Source organism: Pan paniscus, chromosome 10 (genome assembly GCF_029289425.2).
Source record: "Pan paniscus chromosome 10, NHGRI_mPanPan1-v2.0_pri, whole genome shotgun sequence".
In the NCBI taxonomy this organism is placed as follows: domain Eukaryota; kingdom Metazoa; phylum Chordata; class Mammalia; order Primates; family Hominidae; genus Pan; species Pan paniscus.
In genome coordinates this window covers 85,046,923-85,070,046 of record NC_073259.2, presented here as the reverse complement: position 1 = coordinate 85,070,046, position 23,124 = coordinate 85,046,923, and the positions used below count along the sequence as shown (strand labels likewise).

The following is a 23,124-nucleotide window of genomic DNA, read 5'->3' as shown; positions in this document are numbered from 1 at the left end:
TAAAGCAATGCTTGTTTTAAATACTTCTTTTTTCTTTTTCTTTTTCTTTTTCTTTTGAGAGAAAGGTCATTCTGTCACCCAGGCTGGAGTACAGTGGCATGATCACGGCTCACTGCAGCCTTGACCTCTCAGACTTAAAGAGTCCTCCCACCTCAGCCTCCCAAGTAGCTGGGACCACAGGCATGCATCACCATGCCTGGCTAATTTTTCATTTTTTGTAGAGACGGGGTCTCCCTGTGCTGCCCAGGCTTATTTTGCATTCTTAATGAGACCTGAATTCATGAACAGCTAGCTTCTGAAAATTTCTCTTTGAATCAAAACCATAGGAGATTTGAGTAATCTTTGAGCTGAGAATAATGAATTCTCACCTAGATAATTATCAGTATATAGTTGGTATGTATAAGTCTCTTGCTATATTTGTTAAGCCTTCATCTTCCTTTTCAGGATCAGGTGGCTACTCTTTAGAAATTGGAAGCCTGGCAGCTGTCTATAGACAGAAAATAGAAGACAATTCACAGTAAGTAGTCTATAAAAGCTCAGAGTGTATTCTTTTCTATCTCCTAGTGTTAACTTTGACTAAATTGCAGTGCCACCCATCAAAAGAAAAAATTTAGGTCAGTCGTTTATTTGTTAGGAATTGGTAAGCTTTCTCTTTGTGCCCTACACTGTGCAGGAAGTAGCATCAGGGACACAAAAGTATGAAAAATGTATCCTGTAAGCTATGATGGCTTATAGGAACAAGATAGAAAGACCAACACGGAAAAGAGACAATTCATAATTAACATGACCCTGAGAAATGATGCATCAGAGTTCCATGAATCACTTCATCATTATCATAGTTGGTTTTGCCCCTAACTACCAGGTACCGTTCCAGGAGCCTTAGTGTATATTGAGTCATCTGATCATAAGAGCAATCCTTTGAGGTTTTACAGAGAGGTATTACCCTCATTTTACAGAGAGGAAACTGAAGTGCAAAAAGGTTATGTAACTTGCCCAGTCACATTGCTAATAGGTGACAAAGCTGGGATTCATACCCAGGCTGTCTGACTTAAATTTGGGGCCCAATTTTGAAAGAAATCATGTGTCACCAGAGAAAGCAGAAGAAACGCTAAACAGAGTAATTAGAAAAGTGTTTAACGACAGATATGGGAAGAAGCAGATTACGAGGCAGGGCCAGGGAGCAGAAGACACCAAAGCCTGGCTCGTTTTGCTGTCATGGTTTGTCCAAACAGGACAGGAAAAGGAAAAATCATTCAGCAAAAGAGGTTAGGTGTTGGAGGCAAGTAGGTCAAGTTGGCAAAAAGCTTTGAAAGCCAGAGAAGAGTTGGATTCATCAGGGAAACCATAAAGAGCTATTGGAGGTTCACTGATGAAGATCATCCTGGCTACTTTTTGCAGGTGGGATTAGGAGTAGAGAAAGGCAGGCCACAGAACAGAGCATTTGTAGTCGTTCTGGTCTGCTGTAGGGCAGAGCTGAGCTGTGCTCACCGGAGGTGGAAAGAAAGGGAAACCAGTGTGAGACAGTGAGTTGGCAGGGCTCGCTAAAGGAGACAGGCATCAGAAAGAATGTCTGCATGTCAGGTGATAGTGATGTCATTGGTGGAGATGGAGAAGTTGAAGGTGGATGGCTGGGTGGAGGGATGGTGGGTGATATACCCAGGGTGGGCATGTTCAGTTTCACAGAGCTGAGCAATACCCATTACTCAACCAGAGGCAGCTGATTGGAGAGATGACTCATCTCTGCGGCCCAGGGTACTGCATTTTATTCTCAGCAGCACAGTAGGCAGTGAGATGGTAGGCAAAACAGGTCTTCCATGATTCCATCAGAAAGACGGAAAGAAATCCTGGTCCTCTGTTTACTGTTTTTTTTCTTGTGTGTTTTTATTTTGTTTTGTTTTGTTTTGTTTTCTGCTTTTTGCTTTTTCTTTTTGGAGACAGAGTCTCACTCTGTTGCGCAGGCTGGGGTGCAGTGGCATGATCTCAGCTCACTGCAACCTCCGCCTCCCGGGTTCAAGCGATTCTTGTGCCTCAGCCTCCAGAGTAGCTGGGATTACAGGCGTGTGCCACCATGCCCAGCTAATTTTTGTATTTTTAGTAGACACGGGGTTTCGCCATGTTAGCCAGGCTGGTCTTGAACTCCTGACTTCAGGTTATCCACCTGTCTTAGCCTCCCAAAATGCTGGGATTACAGGCGTGAGCCACCACGCCTGGCCCTCTGTTCCTACTATTTCTTAAAGGATCGTTCTTCTCTATTCCTAAAAATATACTAAGAACATAAACATGGTTTTAAATATTTGGAAATTTTTCCAAACAAAAGGTCCAAACATTGTTTATATCTTATTTATTTCGTTTTCTTATTTTAGAGACAGGGTCGCCCAGGCTGGAGTGCAGTGGCGTGATCGTAGCTCACTGCAGCCTCAAACTCCTGGGCTCGAGCAATCCTCCTAGGCCCCCCACAGGAGGCATGAGCCACCCTGCTGGCCTATAAACTTGTACATTTATGGGACTTAATTTTGATTGTGTGCTGCCTAAAATTTTGTTAATAACACCGAGCAGAATGGGACAAGAATGACAGAAAATAATAATTTAGAAGATAAGTTTGTTTCCTCACTGCCCACTTCATTTCTTTCATACTGGATTTGTGAAATGAGACAAATGAGATTAATCTTTTTTTAATTCAAAGTCCAGTCTCTGTTACTCTCCCAGCGTTTCTCACAGTCACTGAGAACATGGGTTTTGCCATCAAACAGATGTGGGCATGGGGCCCAGCTTCTCACTTCAGAGCTGGCTCACCTGAGGCAGGGTGATCAACCTCTGCGCTTCAGTCTTCCTCGCTAGTAAACTGGGGAAATGAGAGTAGCTATTATTATAATAATTGCATAAAATTGTTATACTATTAATGCTAATTATAATAGTATGTACATGCCTGGCAAGGGTGTAAGTGCTTGATAATTGATAACTATCAGATGTGGAAGAGATGAAGGAGGAATGAATGTCCACTCTCACCTGAGATTCCAATGGCTCTTCCCACTTCGGCTCTCCCACCCCATCCTAACCATTTATCCAGGCCATACCTGGGCGTCTAACTCTGGGATGAGCTAACACATGCTCAGCAAGTGCGCTTTCATATCTGCCTGAGGAGTATTATCTCATTCCTGATTTGGCATGGCTGTCTTTGGGAAAGTAAAGGGTCAGGAGTTGGTAGAATGTGCTAACTTCGTTACGTTTCTTTTTTATTATAGGGGAAAAGCCTTTGCCAGTAAGAGAGTGGTGCCTCCATCAAGCAGCTTGGACCCTGTTGCTCCTTTCCCTGTCCTCTCTGTTGACCCAGAATATTGTGTTAATCCTTTAGCCCACCCAGTATTTTCTGTTGCTCAGACGGACCTGCAGGCATTCTCCATGCAGAACGGTCTGAATGGACAAGTGGATGTCTCACTTGCTTCTGCAGCCTCTGCTGTGGAGAGCCTGAAGCCAGCACTCCTTGCTGGCCAGCCTCTAGTGTACGTGCCCTCTGCCTCACTGTTCATGCTGTATGGAAGTCTGCAGGAGGGACCAGCGTCAGGGTCAGGGTCAGAGAGGGATGACAGAAGCTCAGAAGCCCCAGCCACAGTAGAGCTGTCATCTGCACCCTCAGCTCAGAAGCGCCTCTGTGAGGAGAGGAAACCTCAGGAGGAGGATGAGCCAGCCACTAAAAGGCAAAGTAGGGAATATGAAGACGGCCCGCTGTCGCTCGTCATGCCCAAGGTAAGGGAGTGCAGGTGGATGTGTCTGGTAACATCCTGTTAGCCCTGAGCTTCTTCCTAATGAAGATACACTGATATTAATAAGCAATGGAGTCTGGAATATGGGGCTGTTTCATGTCACTTGCATAATTAATTAAGCACTGGAGTGGCTCTGCCAAAAATCTTGCCTTAAAATAGTGCATAAGAAAGGTGATTTTTATAAAACTCACACTTTCTATAAAATGCTAAAAAGTATAAAGAAGAAGAGTTACCCAGAATCCCACCACATAGAGGCATCACTGTTAACATGTTTATATATTTCCATCCAGTCTTTTTTACATCCTTTTTTTAAAATAAATTAGGATCACTGAAATAAACATCTTAATCCAGGATGCAGCTGTGTTCCAGAGGGAGGAATGTGGGTGCTGTCTGGCTATCAGATCTTATGCTTGGTCACTTCTCTTCACTGTTCAGTGATCCTGTTTCCCTAGCTTCAAAATGAAAAGAACAAAAGTATGAGCTGTCCACATCTCCTGCTTAGTAGCCATTCAGAGGTTAATGAGATATGACCAGTAAATCCAGAAAGCAGGAGCACTGTCATTACAGTGGTTTGCAGTGGGTAGGCTGGGCACACTTCGTGGAAATCATTACAATAATTAAGAACCTTTCTCTATTTTTTTTCTCTTACCAGAATGAATTTTTCTCATTTTGTAGATAGCCTGGGGTTGCAGATCAGAAGTGAAAGACTGACTGGCATATGTCTTAGGTAACCAAGACATCTTGGGCCAGCCCACAGTTCTTATAAGACCCGAAAAGACTAGTATCAACACCCTTTATGTGTATTACTAGCTCGGAAATATATTTCACAGTCTAACCACCATGGCCAGTTTTCCATTGCTAAAATCTCTTGTCATTTCTCTACTTCAAAATCACAATACTATCAATGCACAGGACATGACCTTTTCAGTCCATTCCTACAAATACAGTGGAAACCTCTGACATACACAAATCAGTGTGGCACGCAGCTATATGCTACCTTTATGTGTTAGCAATATTAAGAAAGCTGTTATTAAGATTTACTAATCCCAGCCGGGCGTGGTGGCTCACGCCTGTAATCCCAGCACTTTGGAGGCCGAGGTGGGCGGATCACCGGGTCAGGAGATCGAGACCATCCTGGCTGAAACAGTGAAACCCTGTCTCTACTAAAAATACACACAAAACAAAATTAGCTGGGTGTGGTGGCGGGCGCCTCTAGTCCCAGCTACTCAGGAGGCTGAGGCAGGAGAATGGTGTGAACCCAGGAGGCAGAGCTTGCAGTGAGCCGAGATCGCGCCACTGCACTCCAGCCTGGGTGACAGAGCCAGACTCTGTCTCAAAAAAAAAAGAGATTTACTAATCCCAGTACTTTGGGAGGCTGAGACGGGTGGATCACCTGAGGTCAGGAGTTCGAGACCAGCTTAGCCAACATGGTGAAACCCCATCTCTACTAAAAATACAAAAATTAGCCAGGCATGGGGGATGCCCCTGTAATCCCAGCTACTCGGGAGGCTGAGGCAGGAGAATCACTTGAACCTGGGAGGCGGAGGTTGCAGTGAGCTGGGATCGTGCCACTGCACTCCAGCTTGGGCAACAGAGTGAGACTCCATCTCAAAAAAAAAAAGAGAGAGATTTACTACTGGAATTTTAACTTACTTTCTTGCTTCCTGGTTTGGTTGTGTTTAGAAACCCTCAGATTCCACAGACCTTGCCTCTCCCAAGACTATGGGTAACAGGGCATCTATACCCCTCAAAGACATTCATGTGAATGGCCAACTCCCTGCTGCAGAAGAGATTTCAGGAAAGGCAACAGCAAACTGTTTTGTTTCTTCTGAGTGGGGAAATCCTTCAAGAAATACAGATGTTGAAAAGCCTTCAAAAGAAAATGAAAGCACCAAAGAGCCTTCTTTGCTACAATATCTTTGTGTGCAGTCTCCTGCAGGTAAGGGATGTCATCATGTCTTAGAGTCCCTTGCGGCAGTCAGATCAAGAATTGGATTTTTAAATTTTTGTCTGTGTCACCTGACCCAAAGTGGCTTATTGATGTGCCTGAGTCATTTTACTCTTAGCCCCTTTGTTTTCTCCATCTATAAATGAAGGGAGAAGCTGCTTCTACTTTCACCAACTTCGGGAGTAATGGGAAAATAATTGAGGCAGGTGATTCAAAAAAAATACGTTAAACATTATTTGGTGAAAAAGCACGGTAATTCAGCTGAATCTAGCATTGGTGTAGTATAATAGTGTGAACCTGTTGGCCATTGCATGCAGCTAGTGTTTTGAGGTCTTGAACATCTAGAGGTACTGAGTATATAGCATTGTGGCCAAGTGCCAGGTCTGGAGTAAGAGGGCTTGACATTTAAAACCACTTATTATCTGCGTGAACTTAAGTATTCTTCATCCTCATTGGTTAAACAGCAGTAATAATAGCACCTGCTTCATATGGGTGCTGTGAAAATTGAATTAAATTTAATAAGATAATACATCTAAAGCACTTAGAATAATAGCACCTGGCACTTAGTAAGACTCAATAAATGCTGTTACTATTTTGTATTAAAGCCGAAATACAGATGCCAGATTTTAAAAATATGTACTTTGTACATAAAGCTGGTCTTGATGCAAAGATATCTAAATTGATTTTCCTCAATTCCTTGTTGGCTTAAGCCTAACCTGCTAGAACAGGTTAGGTTAGTATTTATGATTATTCACTTATCTAGAAAAAATTCTTTATTTCTTTAGTAAGTATCTTTTAGTGCTTTCTCTAAGCACTGAGTATTGGGGATACACAAATGAACAAAAATAGATTCAGCCCCTGCTGAATGAAAATTACAGCCCAGCACAGGGGTTTTTAACTTTTTCTGTGCCATGGACCTTTTGGCAGTCTGGTGAAGGCCATGGATTCCTCCTCAGAATGTTACGGATGCATAGAATTAAATACATGGGATTACAAAGGAAGCCAATTATATTGAATGCAACTAGAAAAATCATTTTTAAAATTACTGATAGTAATAAAAAGACCTGGCAGCAAGCCCAATAGTGTCAAAATTTCCAAGTTGTGATGAGCTTAACAGTATATTAAGAAATCTGTAATAGGTTTAATGTAATATGCACATATCTGTACTATTTCCTAATGACAAAGTCAAGGTACTGTTAAAATTGTTAAATTTGTTGCCTGTGATAATTGAGGGAAATAAAAATTTTCAGTTAGGAACTTATAAAGATATTTTGGCCAGGCACAGTGGCTCATGCCTGTAATCTCAGCACTTTGGGAGGCTGAGGTGGGAAGATCACTTGAGCCCAGGAGTTTGACACCAGCCGGGCACCATAGGAAGAACCTGTTTCTACAAAAAATAAAAAACAAAATTAGCTGGGTGTGGTGGCATGCTTGTGGTCCCAGCTACTCTGCAGACTGAAATGGGACGACTGCTTGAGCCCAGGAGGGTGAGGCTACAGTAAGCCGTGATCACACCACTGCACTCCAGCCTGGGTAACAGAGCAAGACTGGGTCTCAAAACAACAAAAAATAAGTAAATAAATAAAAATAAAGATGTAATCTTTCCCATCTAAGCTTTTTGCCTTCTCAGTTTGGATTCAGTGGAGCTCATGTTAAAAACTTCACAGGCACCAACTAAATGATCACACAGATAAATGTGGGATTACAATCTTGGCCACAGCTGTGAAGGAGCAGGGTGTGGGCTGTTTGGCCTGGTCAGCTGGGGGAAGGTCTCATCATTCATTGATTTATTGTGGACTCCCGTTTGAAAGGGCCATGACAAATGTGAGCTTGAATGATATCCTCATGATGACATATATTGATTTTCGCCTGTTCTGCTTTTCTTTCAGGATTAAATGGTTTCAATGTACTTTTATCTGGCAGTCAAACCCCCCCTACTGTGGGCCCGTCCTCAGGTCAGCTGCCGTCTTTCAGTGTCCCTTGCATGGTCTTACCATCTCCATCTCTGGGCCCTTTTCCTGTTCTCTATTCTCCTGCAATGCCGGGCCCGGTTTCTTCTACTCTTGGTGCTCTCCCAAACACAGGACCTGTGAATTTCAGCTTGCCTGGCCTTGGATCAATAGCCCAGCTTCTCGTCGGCCCCACAGCTGTGGTTAATCCAAAGTCGTCCACATTCCCTTCTGCAGACCCTCAGCTTCAGAGTCAGCCCTCACTAAACCTGAGTCCAGTGATGTCAAGGTCACACAGTGTCGTCCAACAACCTGAGTCCCCCGTTTACGTGGGACATCCAGTCTCAGTAGTAAAATTACATCAGGTGAGGCCTGAAGTTTCCTGAAGACACTGTCACTCTGGGAAGGGGTATGCCTGTGTTTAGCTTTCATTTTAGCCACATGACTGCCGGACAGAGGCACTAGGTCAGGCTCCACCTGGCTTCCGTTGTAGACCTAGAGTTATCTGCTCCTTTTATAAAGCACTGAGACATGAGGTGAGAGATCCTGTGCTTTAAAGACAAAAATGTATGTTTTTCGTTGTCATTCTGTTTCTTACAATTAGAGGGACCTGTTTTAGGCATAGTTTGGGGGGATTTTTGAGGAATGCTAAATATTTTTATTATTTTGGTGATCTTCAAGCTTTTATTTCACTAGGTCAATAAAACAAGGTACCCTAAATTTTAATTATACAGCTATAAAAACAATCAAAGGAAACAGAAGTCTTGATAGTAACTCAGAGATTCTTAGCCTGTCAGTCGTTTCTTAAGATGTGATGTTTAGAGACTGTGTGTGTGTACAATGTCTGTATGTATATACATCTATAATACATAGATGTATATACATCTATACATATGCAGAAAACATACAAATATACATAAGATATATTATCCATATAAGTTAATGAGTCTATATTTGTCCCCCAACCTCCATTTGTAGTTCAAGTATTCGTTGAATTCCTATTACACATTAGGTTGTTCACAGTGATTACTTACTCTCCCAGACAAAGAATTATGTTTAGCCAAAAATATTTTAGACAAGTTATTCAGAGGCTCAAAAGTTTGCGAGACATTGAAATGAACATGTTAGGTTTGAAACAAGATGATTATAGCATAACATAGAATTTTCTATCACCATGTGCCAGGCACCGATCTAGGCAGTGAAGATAGAGCAGTGAACCAGTGAACAGGATAATGGTCCCTGCCATTTTATGGCACATTAAGGGAATAAATATTTAACATTTAACATTAGGGGATAAATATTAGCAAGTAAAGAGAAAGAGCCAACACACAAACCATGTTGGCCTCACATGCTCTAAAGTGCTTTACAATTATCTTATTTAATTCCTACAACCTTGTGAAGTCAGTACTTTTACCATCGCCATTGGATGGAGGAAGAAACTGAGGGACAGGTTGCTTAAGTAACTTGTCCACAGTGGCAGAGCCCAGTCCCTGGCTCCAGATACCAAAGATACCTCTTTGGTAGACTGCCTTTCTGCACCCAAAACAACAAATATGAATTTAATTTTCAGTTGTGGTAAGCAGGGGAGACAAACGGCGTAAGTGTGATAAGAAAGCAAAGAAGAAGGAACACCTGCCTTGGGATCCTAACACACAGGTCAAGAAAGGGCTGCCTTTCTACTCAGAGATCAGAAACAATATGACTTCACTTCTGTTCTTACTTTTTTCTTTTTTCAGTCACCAGTTCCAGTGACCCCCAAGAGCATCCAACGCACACATCGTGAGACGTTTTTCAAGACACCCGGCAGCCTTGGAGACCCTGTCCTGAAGAGAAGAGAAAGGAACCAGTCACGAAACACCAGCTCGGCCCAGAGGAGACTAGAAATCCCCAGCGGCGGCGCTGACTAACCTGCCGCTTTGCCAGGTGGGGGTGGGATCAAACGCCCTGAGAGTCCCGGATGTCCAAGGCGGGATGCAAACCATCCGTCCTGAGCACGGGTCCTTCCTCTCTCTTTCATCCACACTTCTGTTAACTTCCCACCACCATCAATCATCTGATTTCCTGAAAGTAATTAATTGTGCATTTAATACCAGTTAGAGTTCCGACTCTGCATGGTGTCACAGTGAAAGCGCCGACTGACTTATGGTTTTGATTCAAGAATCGTCTTATTGCTGGAAGTAGATCTGAATAGGCTACCGGAGCCTTGTTTTTCTAAAGGGGGGCGCTGTCTAGCACTTAACTAGGGTAAGCATTCTTAACATGTATTTCCACTTGCCCTGAGTAAATCTGTGGTGAGAGAAGCTTCCTTTCTGCAGTTTAAAAAAGCTACTGCTTCCTTAGGCTTCATCAGGAAGCCACCTTCAGTTGTGAATCCTATGGTATTATTTATTTTGTTCCTGAAATGGGATTTAGTGCAAAAAGTTTACAACTACAGTCTTTAACACATTTTTTTCAGGGTATGACGACTTGAATGTTTATACTTTTATTCTATAATTTGCCCTGCACTTATTTTACAACCTAGTAATAATGTGGATAAATGTATCTACATGACACATGTCAAGACCAAAATAACTGTGAATGACACACCTTGCTGTAAATGAACTGTGCTAACCCTGACTGTGGGCTTGAGAACAAAGATGAACTCTAGAACTCTAGCAGCCTAACTGCTGCTTCTCAAATAACTGTGTGAACAGTGAGATATTACTGTTTGTTTCTAAAAATCCTACTGTGCCCAGTTTCCTTCACTACATGCCCTGCATTTTTTATTTAAATGTTTAGCTGTAGCGCCATCAGATATGGATGCCTTCTAACAATTGCTGTTTGTAAAAATAAATCAGGATGGTAGAAAGTGATTATATGGAAAATTGGAACCTGGATGAGACCTTTTCGTTGAATTCTGAAGAGTAATGATGTGAAAATTGATACAGGGCAAGAGATGATTCTTTTGTTTTTCTTCTACTTCATGTCCGGAAGAGTAAGAGGGAAAATGGACATATGTTTCATATCCAAGGGTATTCAAACTGTAATTAGTTGGTACCTCTGAAAAATGAGAATGGTGAGCGCACGGGTTGGTTGTCCTAGCATGAATACAATTCTGGAAACTGTTATGCAATTTCCCTTTTTTAACTCACATTACTTTAGGGGTGCATTAAGTCGCCAAACTATACTAGTTCTTTGTATTCCTAGACTTGCTGATATTTACCTCTCTCGTCTCTTCAGAGTAAATGGTTCCCTTCTTTCCTTCCTACTTTCCTTCATTCTCTCTTCCTTCCCTCCTTCCTACTTCTTTTCTTCCTTCCTCTTCCTCTCTTAAAACTATCTTAGATGTAGAATCCTGGTGTAGGGTTTTATTTTATTTTTATTTTTTGACCCAATAAAATGTTATATGAAAGAATGAAAATATTAATTTAAGAGACTCTGGGAGTCTGAATAAAGTAGCTTTATATTAACTACAGGATAATATTAGCCTTATTACCCCCACAAGATTTTTTAAAACTTGAGGTAGGTAGCTACATTAAATAAATTTGCTACTTATATAAAAATTTTTATCAACACTAAACTTTTAAAGTTTACAAGATTTTTTTTTCTTTTTCACAGTCTTCTATAGAGTTAGGTTAAAAATGTGGTTCTAACCATCAACAATTGCATGGTTAAATGACCCTGAACTAAAACCGATGGGTTCCCTATCAAAACGAATAAAAATATACCTTTTTCAGGTTTCAATCTGTGCAGGGTATATGCATGTTAATTCTACCATGCTTAAGAACTTCCACAAAATATTTCATGGAGAGGTCTGCATTTAGACGGAAACAGAAATTGCTTTTCCCCTCACTGTTCCTGAATGCTCTATACTTGTTTTAACATTTTTGCTATCTTTTTTTATTATTCTGATCATGATATGACCATTTAACCTCAGAATTCATAATTCCTGAGGGGTGTTAAGAAGCAGTCCCATTGGTGAGGATATTATGACTTGGTGACCATTCTTAGGAGTAGAAAACCAAGGACAATTGCTTCTGTATTCAGTATCCACTTCTTAATGTGGCTTTATATGTAAAAAATAATAATGCAGTGGTTGTTTCTGTCAGGAAAATAAATCTTACAGAACAACTGGTGGAATTGAAGCTGCTGCGCTAGACTTGGATATTTTGGGTAGTGAAGAAGCAATGGCAATCTTGAGTCTATTATTGTATAATTTAGTAAAAGAAAAAAATAATCGTTGGTGGTCCTACTAAGAGAATGCAGCTTTTTTGAGTTGTCACAGAGGCTGTGTGTGCCCTACACTGACCAGGGTTTGTAAAACCCTTTCATTCTGGTACAAGAGTCGGGGGTATAACTTTTATACTTGAATCTACCTACCAAGTTTACATTTCTCAATTCCTTTTTGTAAGGTGCTATTTCTGTATTTAAATAACTTTCTTTTAACGTAAAGCTGCTTTCTGCTTATCATATTGCACTGCTAGTTGTATGTAGGTATTAATTTTATTGCTGCTTACTGCTTTTGTTTTCTTATTATTTAGCTCTGCTCTTTTTCCTAATGGCTATATTATCTATAGCTATTTACTTGTAACTGTACTACATGTAAACTGATTTTTTGTTCTGATTTTTTTTCTAATATTTTTAGGAAAATATTAAGCTTTATAAAATAGCAATAAAAAATAATTCATTTAAGAAGAGATGGTGGTTGTATTTTTTGGTAGGCTTTTTTCGCATACTGTTTTGAGTAAAACCATTAACAGCTACAACATAGCCAACCAGGCCCTCATAAACACAAGTCAGATCTTTTTGCTGAGATCACCCCGTGGTTGCTAAATGCTGAATCTTAGTGCATCAGAATTACATGGGAGCTTGCAGGGGTTGAGGTACTGTGTAACTGAGCTTCCGATTTCTACTAAGTCCCAATCTCTGTAGGTTTGGAGCTTCCAGATGATTCTGATGTTTATCCAATCTAGGAATCACAGGTAAATGCAGACCACCCCTCAACTTCTTGTAGCATCCATTAAGTCAAATGCTTCTCATTGTAGCTAATGCCCACCTTTCATTGAGAGCCAATTTCTATTGTTAGCCTTACTTTTAAATTGACCTGCAAGAAGACTTAATCTGATGTCCCCCTAGCTCTTTATATCTCCAGAGTGATCTATGTTGCACTGTTGTCGGACTCCCCTGCTAAATTCTGAGGTGACACTTGGAGATGTTTGAGCTGATTCACGTGGAGAATTCTTCGAAGGCCTCATCTTGGGAGCATTTGCTCGAACTGTGATGCAAGCAATACATATTCTTCCAGCTGCAGCTCTCTCTCTGCTGCTGGTTCTCCTGCCGTCCATTCCACACAGATCCTTGGGCAGGATTTTGAATGGTCCTAGTCTGGCCCTGATGTGGTTAATTGAATCATGGGGGTGGTTTCCCCCATACTGTACTCATGGTAGAGAATACGTTTCATAAAATCTGATGGTTTTATAAGAGGAAACCCCTTTCGCTTGGCTCTCATTCCCTCTCTGGCTGCTGCCATGTAAGATATTCCTTTCGCCTTCCGCCATGATTGTGAGGCCTCCCCAGCCACGTGGAGCTGTGAGTCCATTAAACCTCTTTTTTCTTTGTAAATTGCCCATTCTCAGGTTCATCTTTATCAGCAGCGTGAGAAGGGACTAATACAGGCCCTATCTCCCATCAACCACATCCAGTGCTCTTTGCCTTGATTCTAGGAGAGAAAACCCAGCCAAGCACACAGGCTTCTCCCTCCACTGCCAAAGCTGCTGGCCCACTCATCTCCCTTAGGTCCCCCAGGTGAGTCAGACACCAGAGCATACCTCTCACTGCACGAAAGAGGTGTGAGAGAAGCATCACCCTGAACACCTCCCCTTATTGGCTCATAAGTGGCAGAAGTGAAGAATTACAGCATAACTTCAAAGAGATCCTCACTAAATCCATTTCTTTTTCCATCCCTTCAACCCTTTCACAGACTTGTAGGTGAACGCATTCAATACCTGGTTCACTAGTTTTGTAAAACTTCCTCCATCAATTCTGCAGAGTCCAACACCTTTGGAATGCAGCATTTCCTGTGACTAGGTGCTGTAGCCAAACTTGCCATTCAGTCTCCTGTTACAATAGTTACAAGCTGCCATTGTCCAGGATTTGCAGTTATGGCACTCCATATTTCACACTTATCAGAGTAACTTTTGATAGCTATCAACTTGTTTTTAGTGTGAAAATCAGTTTAATTCGATGTCCTTTTCTACTCGAAAATGCTTCTGAAATTAATAAATCATACCCAAAGCTAAAATTATTTTCTTATTTTCATACTCTTACATCAAAATCCTTTTTTTGTAACTAACCCACTGGTAGTCTCCAATTTGACTGTCTTTTCTATTAATATAGAAACATCCAGTCTTGCCCCAACTGTGCTCTGAAGAACTCAGTATTCTTAATATTAAGATATTAACTCAATATTCTTAATAGTAAGAATCAAAAGTGGATAATACTGGTAAAAGAGTTATTTTTTTTCACTGTAAGATTAGAGACATAAGCTTATAAGAGGAAATATACATACAATGTGTTTGTTTAAACTGGTTTGATTATGAGACCATTTTTTCTTAGACTGTCTTACAAGCAGCAGAAGATACGCCAAGAAGCAAAGAATCCCATTAAAAAACCCTGAAATTACTTACTCTTCACTGAAAAGAAAAACAGTACTAGCTTCTTAAGGGCAGAGCCCCTAGGTGGTTTATATCTGTATTCACCATACCCACCACAAAATGTGTACTCAATAAAAAACTAGGGGGAAGAATATGGGATGGATTAGTTAGCACAAACATTGTTTTTAAAAAACCTTACAGGGCTCTTTCATTGCACGGTTCCATGTACATAGCTTGTTTGTTTTACTTGTTTTTGTTGGTTTGTTTTACTTTAGAATGGCCTCCACAGCATCACCAATGTTCATAAAATTAATCATGATAATTCTGCATTTAAACTTTTTTTTTTTGAGCTGGAGTCTTGCTCTGTTACCCAGGTGGGAGCGCAATGGCACAATCTCAGCTCACTGCAGCCACCGCCTCCTGGGTTCAAGCAATTCTCCTGCCTCAGCCTCCTGAGTAGCTGGGACTACAGGTGCGCGCCACCACATCAGGCTAATTTTTGTATTTGTTTTTTTTTTTTTTTTTTGAGACGGAGTCTCGCTCTTTCGCCCAGGCCGGACTGCAGTGGCACTATCTTGGCTCACTGCAAGCTCCGCCTCCCAGGTTCACGCCATTCTCCTGCCTCAGCCTCCCGAGTAGCTGGGACTACAGGCACCCACCACTGCACCCGGCTAATTTTTTGTATTTTTAGTAGAGACGGGGTTTCACAGTGTTAGCCAGGATGGTCTCGATCTCCTGATCTCGTGATCTGCCTGCCTTAGTAGAGACGGGGTTTCACCGTGTTGGTCAGGCTGGTCTCAAACTCCTCACCTCATGATCTGCCTGCCTCGGCCTCCTAAAGTGCTGAGATTACAGGCATGAGCCACTGTGCCTGGCCTCTGCATTTAAACTTTAGTGGCATGCCATGCAGTGTTTTCCTCTTAGGCATGCCTTTCCAGTTCCTACAGAGTCTACCCTGGCTCTCAACTTGCCTGCCAGCTATGCAAGATATTGCCTATTGACCCTCAGCATTGATTTTCACTCCTTTTCTAAGTTTTTTTAATCACAGGGGCAACAAGGCAGGCAACTACATTTCCCACATTCCCTTGCTACAAATGATTTTGTTAGTAAAATAGACTTATGCAAGATTTGGTAGATAGAAAGGAAGCTGAGGCTTCCTTACAGTAGAAGCACTTCATGCACAAATTGCAGCAGGCTCAGTTTTTGCAGCAGCCATACTTTATTCTACTGTCTAGTCCAGGACTGTGTATCAGCTGTGACACTGGTAGTGGTTTTACACTGTTCCCAGCCATCGTGCAGCAGCAGCATTCTCCCCATCCTCTGAGTAGCAGCCACGGTGGCATGATCCAAAAACATTTCACAGCAGCCCCTTAATTTCCACTTTCCCTCCCTTCCTACAATTGTGTAAGCACCTAATTCCCTGTATTAAAACCTTCCTGTTAGAAATACCTAGAGTGTTTTCTAATTTCTACACAGAACCCTGCAGTGCTATCTCCCACATCTGCTCCCTTCTTCTCCCCACTCCTCTGCCCATCCTGTCACTCTACTCTTGGTGGTCACATTCTTCATATTATTTTATTCATCCATGCCTTAGTGCCAGCCATTCCCTTTTTCTAACATACCCTGACATCCCCATTTCTCTTCCTCTGTCAGGCTACCTCATATACATCTTCCCAAACCCATTTCAAATGCCCATCCCTCAGGAAGAAGTTGTTTTCCTCACCCCATTGTGAGATCCTTCAAGTCAGGAATTAAGTTTTTCTCATCTAGGGCCCAGCATTGGGCTTAGTATATGAACAAATAGTCAACCAGGCTGAAAAGGATACATAATAGTGCACCTTGACTTATTAGAGTAGCTGTAGTTTAATATGCAATGGCAACATGAAAATAGTGAGTACAATAAACAGAAGCTTCTCACCAAAATCAAACATTTTATGCATAGCTCTATTGCACCATAGTCATGCTAATTATTTATTTACTCAATAAACATTCATGGTTCCTATGCAAACAGAAGTAGCCTTGGTGGGAGGGCATTCTACCCTCTTTTTTTTCTCTTTAATAACGGTAGAGAACTCTAGAAACTTAATGCCCAATGGAACTTTAAAAATTGTCTTATTTGTGCACCTATTTTACAAGGAGGAAATCGAAACAAGGAAATTAAGTAACTTGCCCTGCATTAAACAGTAATTTAACCACAAAGCTGAGACTAGAGCACAAAACTCCAAATTTCCCAGTCCTGCACCCTCACTCCTATGCTATGCCACTTACCAAGCTAAGACAAATTGTTTTAACAAAATGTAATAGGTGTAGTCCATACAAACCCATCAAATAGGTGATCCATACAATTCTCAAATTGTATGCATTTTACAGACCACACACTTGTATGTGCAGGAAGTTGTAATTTTATTATGCAGACAATCCTCTCTTTACATAGTAATGCAAGACCATAAAAACAGTCATGCATACTGAAAGTGTGCAAAGCAATCTTCACATTTGAACTGGTCTTGAAAGATGCCTATTAGATTGCTGGGTGGGAGGCATTTTAAGCCAAGTGATTGCTGCAAAAGCATGCATGCATAATTGTTCTGTGACTTCTTAAATTTTTATCAAGATATTAAAAATTCTCTTACTGTTGGCTATAGAGAAATGAAAAGATTAAAACTAATATTTATTTAGTATATAATTTATAGTATTAGAGAGATTGAGAATTAAAGTGTTTTGTTTCTTTGTAAAAACTTATCAAGAGCAGCTTGAAGAACTCTTACCTTCTCATCAACATATAACTTATGATAAGTACTGAACATCTTTTTTATGCCTTGGTGAGTTGTCATGTTCCTTTCTAAGTTTGGATCAGCTTCCAACATTTTATCTTTTACACTTTTGATTGCAGAAAATATCTCCAAGAGTTCATTTAATGGATAGTTTTTACAGACATCTCTTCCTCTGGGGCACCTTCACGGTTTTCATCACAGCCACATTCCTCACAGGTTGATACATTCACCCTAAGTTTCCGTAACTGCATATCTACAGTTTCTCATATGGTACTTCACTTTCATCTTTACTGGCCAATTCTCTCTTCTGATTATTCATTTTATTAAATGCCATGTGTCTATCGCTAGGAAACAAACAGGCAACATTACTCCATGCTTTGCTGTCTACATGAAGAGAGACTTTGTGCATCAACAACAGACTTTGAAATAAATGACGGCCGGGCACAGTGGCTCACGGCTGTAATCCCAGCACTTTGGGAGGCCGAGGCGGGTGGATCACGAGGTCAGGAGATCGAGACCATCCTGGCTAACACGGTGAAACCCCATCTCTACTAAAAATACAAAAAATTAGCCGGGCGTGGTGGCAGGCGCCTGTAGTCCCAGCTACTCTGGAGGCTGAGGCAGGAGAATGGCGTGAACCCAGGAGGCGGAGCTTGCAGTGAGCCAAGATCGAGCCACTGAACTCCAGCCTGGGTGACAGAGCGAGACTCCGTCTCAAAAAAAAAAAAAAAAAAAAGAAGAAAGAAATGACATGATTGCTTGTTGGTCATGATGGGCATCTGTTATTTATGTAGAGAGTGTACCATACTAACTAAAATCTGAATCATATTATTAGAAGATTGATATTATTTAACCCATGACAACTGACATACATGCATATTAGAACCAGGCAAAGCAAGGGCTGCCTATATATATATATATATATATATATATATATATATATATATTTCTGGGATTGAAATTAATTTCTATTTTAAGCCCTCATTCTACCTTCTGGCAGAAATTAGTCTCATTCAGTTCAGCCTCCACTCTACACACAACTCCCTGAAACTCTCTAGAGGCAGTTGAAGTACTTCTAGTGGCAAGTATTTGAAAACATAATTCAAACAGGCTTAACAATAAGGGGCCTTGTTGGCTTACATCACTAAAAGCACAGAGGTAGGACAAGGACTCCAGCTCGTTTTCGCTCCAGTTCATTTGGTTCTGCTTTGCTCCATATGTCAGTTTAATCCACAGGCTGCAGCCTTCTCTTCAAAGGAAGAGAAGAAAACAACTTATCAAAGTTCTTCCAGAGGGGTAAGAACTTTCTCAGAGTTCCCCAGTAAGTCTCTCCTCAATTCTTATTGGTCCAAACTGGGTTCTGTACCCGTTTCTACACCAGTTAGGTCCAGATAGGATTATCTTTATTCCATGTAGACCTACCCTGGAACTGAAGCACACGGGCTCCTGGAAGCTGGGGGAGGAGGGGGGTAACACTTGACCAAAAATCAGGTTCTGTTAGAATGGAAAAGGCATAAAACAGATGCTAGCTAGCAACAGCAATTTCACTACAGCCCTGAACCCACTTCCTACAGTCACACATCAAGCCATGAGCAAGGGCAGACTGGTTCTCAGTCCTTACCTGTTCAAATTGTCATCAGCTAAGATGTACATTTTCCCTTCTGCTCTTTGGCCCCAGTTGTCCCTTTTGATGTCACGGCAACTTCCTTGGGCGCCAAATCCACTCACTGGAATACCTGGCCGGGCCTTGCTCGGCCCCCCTCATTGGAAGGCAAGGCCACTCTAGGTCAGCTGGCTCTCAGTTCAATGTTACCACCGCACTCACAGCCCCTACGAAAGCTTTCTACTGCCTTACTCACCGCCCAGGGCCCGGGAGAGGCTCATGAGGCTGTCTTGGCTTCTTTCTGCCAAGAAAATCGTCTAGGGTGAGACTAAGCCACAGTTTCATTTCCTGTGAAGTCTGCCCCCTTGGAGCCACCATTTCTAAAGCTGCAACTTGAAAAGCAATTAGCTTTTTAAACCCTACAAGGCCACTCTGTGAAGCCTTTCAATTATGTTGTTGGCATAAATCTTAGAGAAACTCTTGTACACAGAGAGACAGGTATAACAGTGTTTATTGTGCCATTGTTTGTAACAATCAAAAGATATAAACAAACTGAAGTTCCAACAACAGGGATAAATAAACTGTGATCTCTTTCCATAATGTACTACTACTAAATAGTTTAACTGAAATAGCTAGATCTATATGTAACAACATGGATATGTCTAAAATATATACTGCTGAGTGGAAAAAGCTGTAAATATAGCAAATGTTAACAGTTGGTAATTTTGGGATATAAATTCTCATGTCTTTTTTGTATTGATCTCTGTACTTTTCTGTATGATGGAATAAGTTGTAAAATTAAAATGAATACAGTTGACCCTTAAACAATGAAGGGGTGGGGACTGTGACCTGCATGTAGTCGAAAATCTAAATATAACTTTTGACTTCCCCAAAACTTAACTACTAATAGTCTACTGTTGACCAGAGGCCTTACCAATAACATAAACAGTTGATTAACACATATTCTGCATGTTGTATGCATTATATACTGTATTCCTATAATAAAGTAAGCTAGAGAAAAGAAAATGTCATTAAGAAAACTATGAAGAAGAAAAAATGTATTTACTATTCATTAAATGAAACTGGATCATCATAAAGATCTTCATCCTCATCATCTTCACATTGAGTAGGCTGAGGAAGAGGAAGGAGAAGGGTTGGTCTTGCTGTCTCAGGGGTGGCAAAGGCAGAAGAAGTGGAGAAGGTGGAAGGGGAGGCAGGAGAAGCAGTCTTGCTGGGTGTAACTGTTTTGAAAAAAAGTCCCGTATAAGTGGACCCACACAGTTCAAACCCATGTTGTTCGAGGGTCAACTGTATTTTTAACAATTTTAGAAAATGATAACCATCTGTTTACTATGGTTATCAACAGTTCCTAGATTTTGGATTTTTGTGACAAGTTATTACATTGGCTTGAAGACCTGTGATCTCTTCCTGGAGGAAGTGTGTACATCCTTACCATGTTGAACTCAAGAGAGGCCATGAACTTACTTTTTCTAAAGAAACTAGATGGAAATGATGTGTGTTCTCCTGGAACAGAAGTTTTGAAAGACTGCTCATGGTTTACAAGATCTTGTTTCTCTCTCTGCCAAGAAACCAGATGCTCCAAATGGGCTGCTCTGTTACTGTCTTGGGCAAGAAGCAGAGCTGTAGCCAATCTGCAATGAACAAGGACTTGTTTTCAAGTTGTTGAGTTTTGGGGTTGTTTGCTACCTCGACCTAATTTAGGCTATCCTGACTGGCATAATTTAATAATAATAATAAGTGAGGGGACCAACACAGCATGGCCAACATGGGATTTTAGAAAGTCAGAGCTTTCAAAATCATTGCTAACATTTTCCAACACCATCTTTTGTTGTTGGTTTGGTTTTTTTCGGGGTTTTTTGAGTGCAGAAGTTATTCTAGCAAAATAATAGTGACTTAAACTCAGTGAATCCAACACTGAAACCTTAACTATGCCCCCTCGACCCCTACCATGGCAGCTCATTTTGGCATCAGCCTTATGAAAAGCTTCCTTATAGAGAAGTTTTGGGATAAACCAGTGATTTCAGCATCAGTGTGGAAAGACTTTTCAAAGGATAGATCTATACAGATAATTTTAAGGGGATTAATTTATTTATATCTTCAAATTCCATCTGGGTGCATCTCTAAAATATATTTGCCTAGGTAATCTCTGGTCAACTGTTAAGCTAGTTCTCTGTTCCCACTGCCCCTTTCTCTAAATTTTCCCTCTCATTGCAAAAGAAGAGCCACCTCCCATGCAATTGAAAGTTACAAACGTTCCCTGTCTGGGATATAGAAACCTCTAGAACATCCATCACAGGGATGATTTGAAATATTATTGTCTGTGCTGAAAGAGTAAATGATTCTGATGACTGGGCACCAAATCCTGCTGCAGGTCCTGTAGTTTCTGATTCCTTGGCTGTCAACAACCTTGAAGCAAAACCTAATCAAGGTGTCTACTGGTCATTAAAAAAAGAAAATTATTTAAAGTATAAGTCGGCTGGGCACAGTGGCTCTCGCTTACAATCCCAGCACTTTGGGAGGCAGATCACCTGAGGTCAGGAGTTCGAGACCAGCATGGCCAAAATGGCGAAATCTCATCTCTACTAAAAATACAAAAATTAGCCGGGCTTGGTGGTGGGCACCTGTAATCCCAGATATTCAAGAGGCTGAGGCAGGAGAATTGCTTGAACCCGGGAGGTGGAGGTGCAGTGAGCTGAGATCACGCCACTGCACTCCAGCCTGGGCGACAGAGCGAGACTCTGTCTCAAAAATAAAATAAATGTTTTTAAAAAGTATACATCATTTAGGGCAAATAACTTGGAAATTGTTCTAAAAATTCAGTTAATGCTGCCTAATAAAATTTCTTCCATACTTATTTCTGTGACTGAAGTTTCTTGAGGCTTACAACTAGAGAAAAATGATAAATATGAATAGTATCGATGCTGACCCTTGTCTCATTCTAGCAATAATGAATATTCATCATGGATATGTAAACTAATTTTTTAAAGCCTCATATATCTCAAGTATTAATTACTTTTTAATGTTTAATAATTATTTTAAATATTATTTTAAATAAATTTAAATAAAGTAAATAAAATTATTTTCAATAAATATTTTAACATTTGTGTTTCAATCAGTTGTATACTTAAAAATGTAGATAACTAAAGCCTTGTGGTCAACAGAAAAAATTATAACTTAAATTTTAATTCATATTTATTTTTGTTACAGAGAAATATATATAGTGTTTTATATATACATAATATTAAATATAGCATTATATATTAAAACATAAATGTGTGTAAAACAGAATTTAAGTCTATCGGGGAAATGGAATTCAAATATAAGACCAAGGAGGAAAAGGAATTCTGTGAAAATTACTGTTTTAAAAAAGCTTTTTTGTGTAATTTAAAAATAGCTGATGGTGAATATCAAATCCCACTGGTATTTAAATTCCCTTCTATATATAGGAGAAATATAGCAATTTTATTTTGAAATGTCAATATTCATGAACCATAAGAGATTATATTATTTACAACCATTTAAACTTATAATTAAAATGTTTACATATCAACTTAAAAATGTGCCATAAGTTTTCAAAATTATTTCAGGGGCACGTGAGCAAAACCATCGGAAGGTCTCAGAGATAGAGCTTCTTATTCCCATCTCTCAGCTCCCGCTAGGCTCCCCGCATTGTCCACACGGTGGCAGTAGTGTCTGTGCAGCCTGACGGATTTCCAAAGCTAGAAGACTTCTAAACCATTTCTATATTTCATTTGCAATCAACGTGTTAAATAAACAGTTTACATTTCCCTTGCATTAGAGCAATAAATGTCCACTGTGACTTACCACTGCTGAATTTCAAAATATTTCATTAAAATTTCCAGTCATGTAACAAATAAATAGCTATAAATACCAGAGCTACATAAATCACTTTTCACCCACCTGGGAATGAGCCGGACGTTAAATTCATTTTTACACTCCTCCCTGCTTCTCTCTTCCCCACTGTTCACACACTGTCTGCCCACCCCTTAGCTTCAGTTGCTAAGCAACTGAAAGAGCTTTGTTGTTCTTGAACACTAACCATTAACTGCCCTCATTTTCTCTAATGAGAACATGCCTGCAGCCCAAATTACCTCCTTTTCCTGAAGAACAGACCAAGATGCTTATAACTTATGCTAATCATAAGGCAAATCCCATCCCAATAGAGAAATGCAAGAAAAGGAAATCCAGAATGCTTGAGCAACTCTGAACATAGTACACAAACACTGTACTCATAAGGGCCAATTTTGCCTTATTTAAAAGATTATGATTTTATTGAGCACCTATTATATGCTAGGCACTATGCGAGTGCTTAACATGCATTATTTATTTTAATACTCAACCCCACTTTTTGAAGGTTTTTCTGCCTCAGAATGGGACAACTTTTTAAGATTGAGTTGGACAAAAGGTAAATTGTTGTT

At 40.5% G+C, this 23,124-nt stretch overlaps 1 protein-coding gene and 1 long non-coding RNA gene across 5 annotated transcripts in view; one reads left to right on the top strand and one right to left on the bottom strand.

Annotated features, from left to right (window-relative positions):
* The window catches only part of E2F7 (E2F transcription factor 7), a 44,864-nt gene extending 32,535 nt beyond the window's left edge, over positions 1-12,329 (top strand). For both annotated transcript variants that reach the window (XM_003832879.5, XM_008958350.5), the window contains 5 exons: positions 445-517; positions 3,243-3,744; positions 5,445-5,700; positions 7,599-8,023; positions 9,395-12,329. In XM_003832879.5, coding sequence (XP_003832927.3) covers positions 445-517; positions 3,243-3,744; positions 5,445-5,700; positions 7,599-8,023; positions 9,395-9,565 — 1,427 coding nt within the window. In that variant the 3' untranslated portion in view covers positions 9,566-12,329. The remainder of the gene's footprint in view (positions 1-444; positions 518-3,242; positions 3,745-5,444; positions 5,701-7,598; positions 8,024-9,394) is intronic.
* The window catches only part of LOC117975309 (uncharacterized), a 35,994-nt gene extending 13,307 nt beyond the window's left edge, over positions 1-22,687 (bottom strand). The window contains exons 1-7 of one of the 3 annotated variants that reach the window (XR_004665545.3): positions 22,607-22,683; positions 20,150-20,316; positions 19,731-19,905; positions 17,056-17,405; positions 13,643-13,906; positions 9,567-9,719; positions 9,379-9,481 (exon numbers count right to left, since the gene is read on the bottom strand). This is a non-coding gene — a long non-coding RNA (uncharacterized LOC117975309). Of the gene's footprint in view, positions 1-9,378; positions 9,482-9,566; positions 9,720-13,642; positions 13,907-17,055; positions 17,406-19,157; positions 19,906-20,149; positions 20,317-22,606 lie in introns of those variants that run through there. The other 2 variants (XR_008620445.1, XR_010108850.1) reach the window with 2 other exon arrangements.
* Between the last annotated feature and the right edge of the window lie 437 nt (positions 22,688-23,124).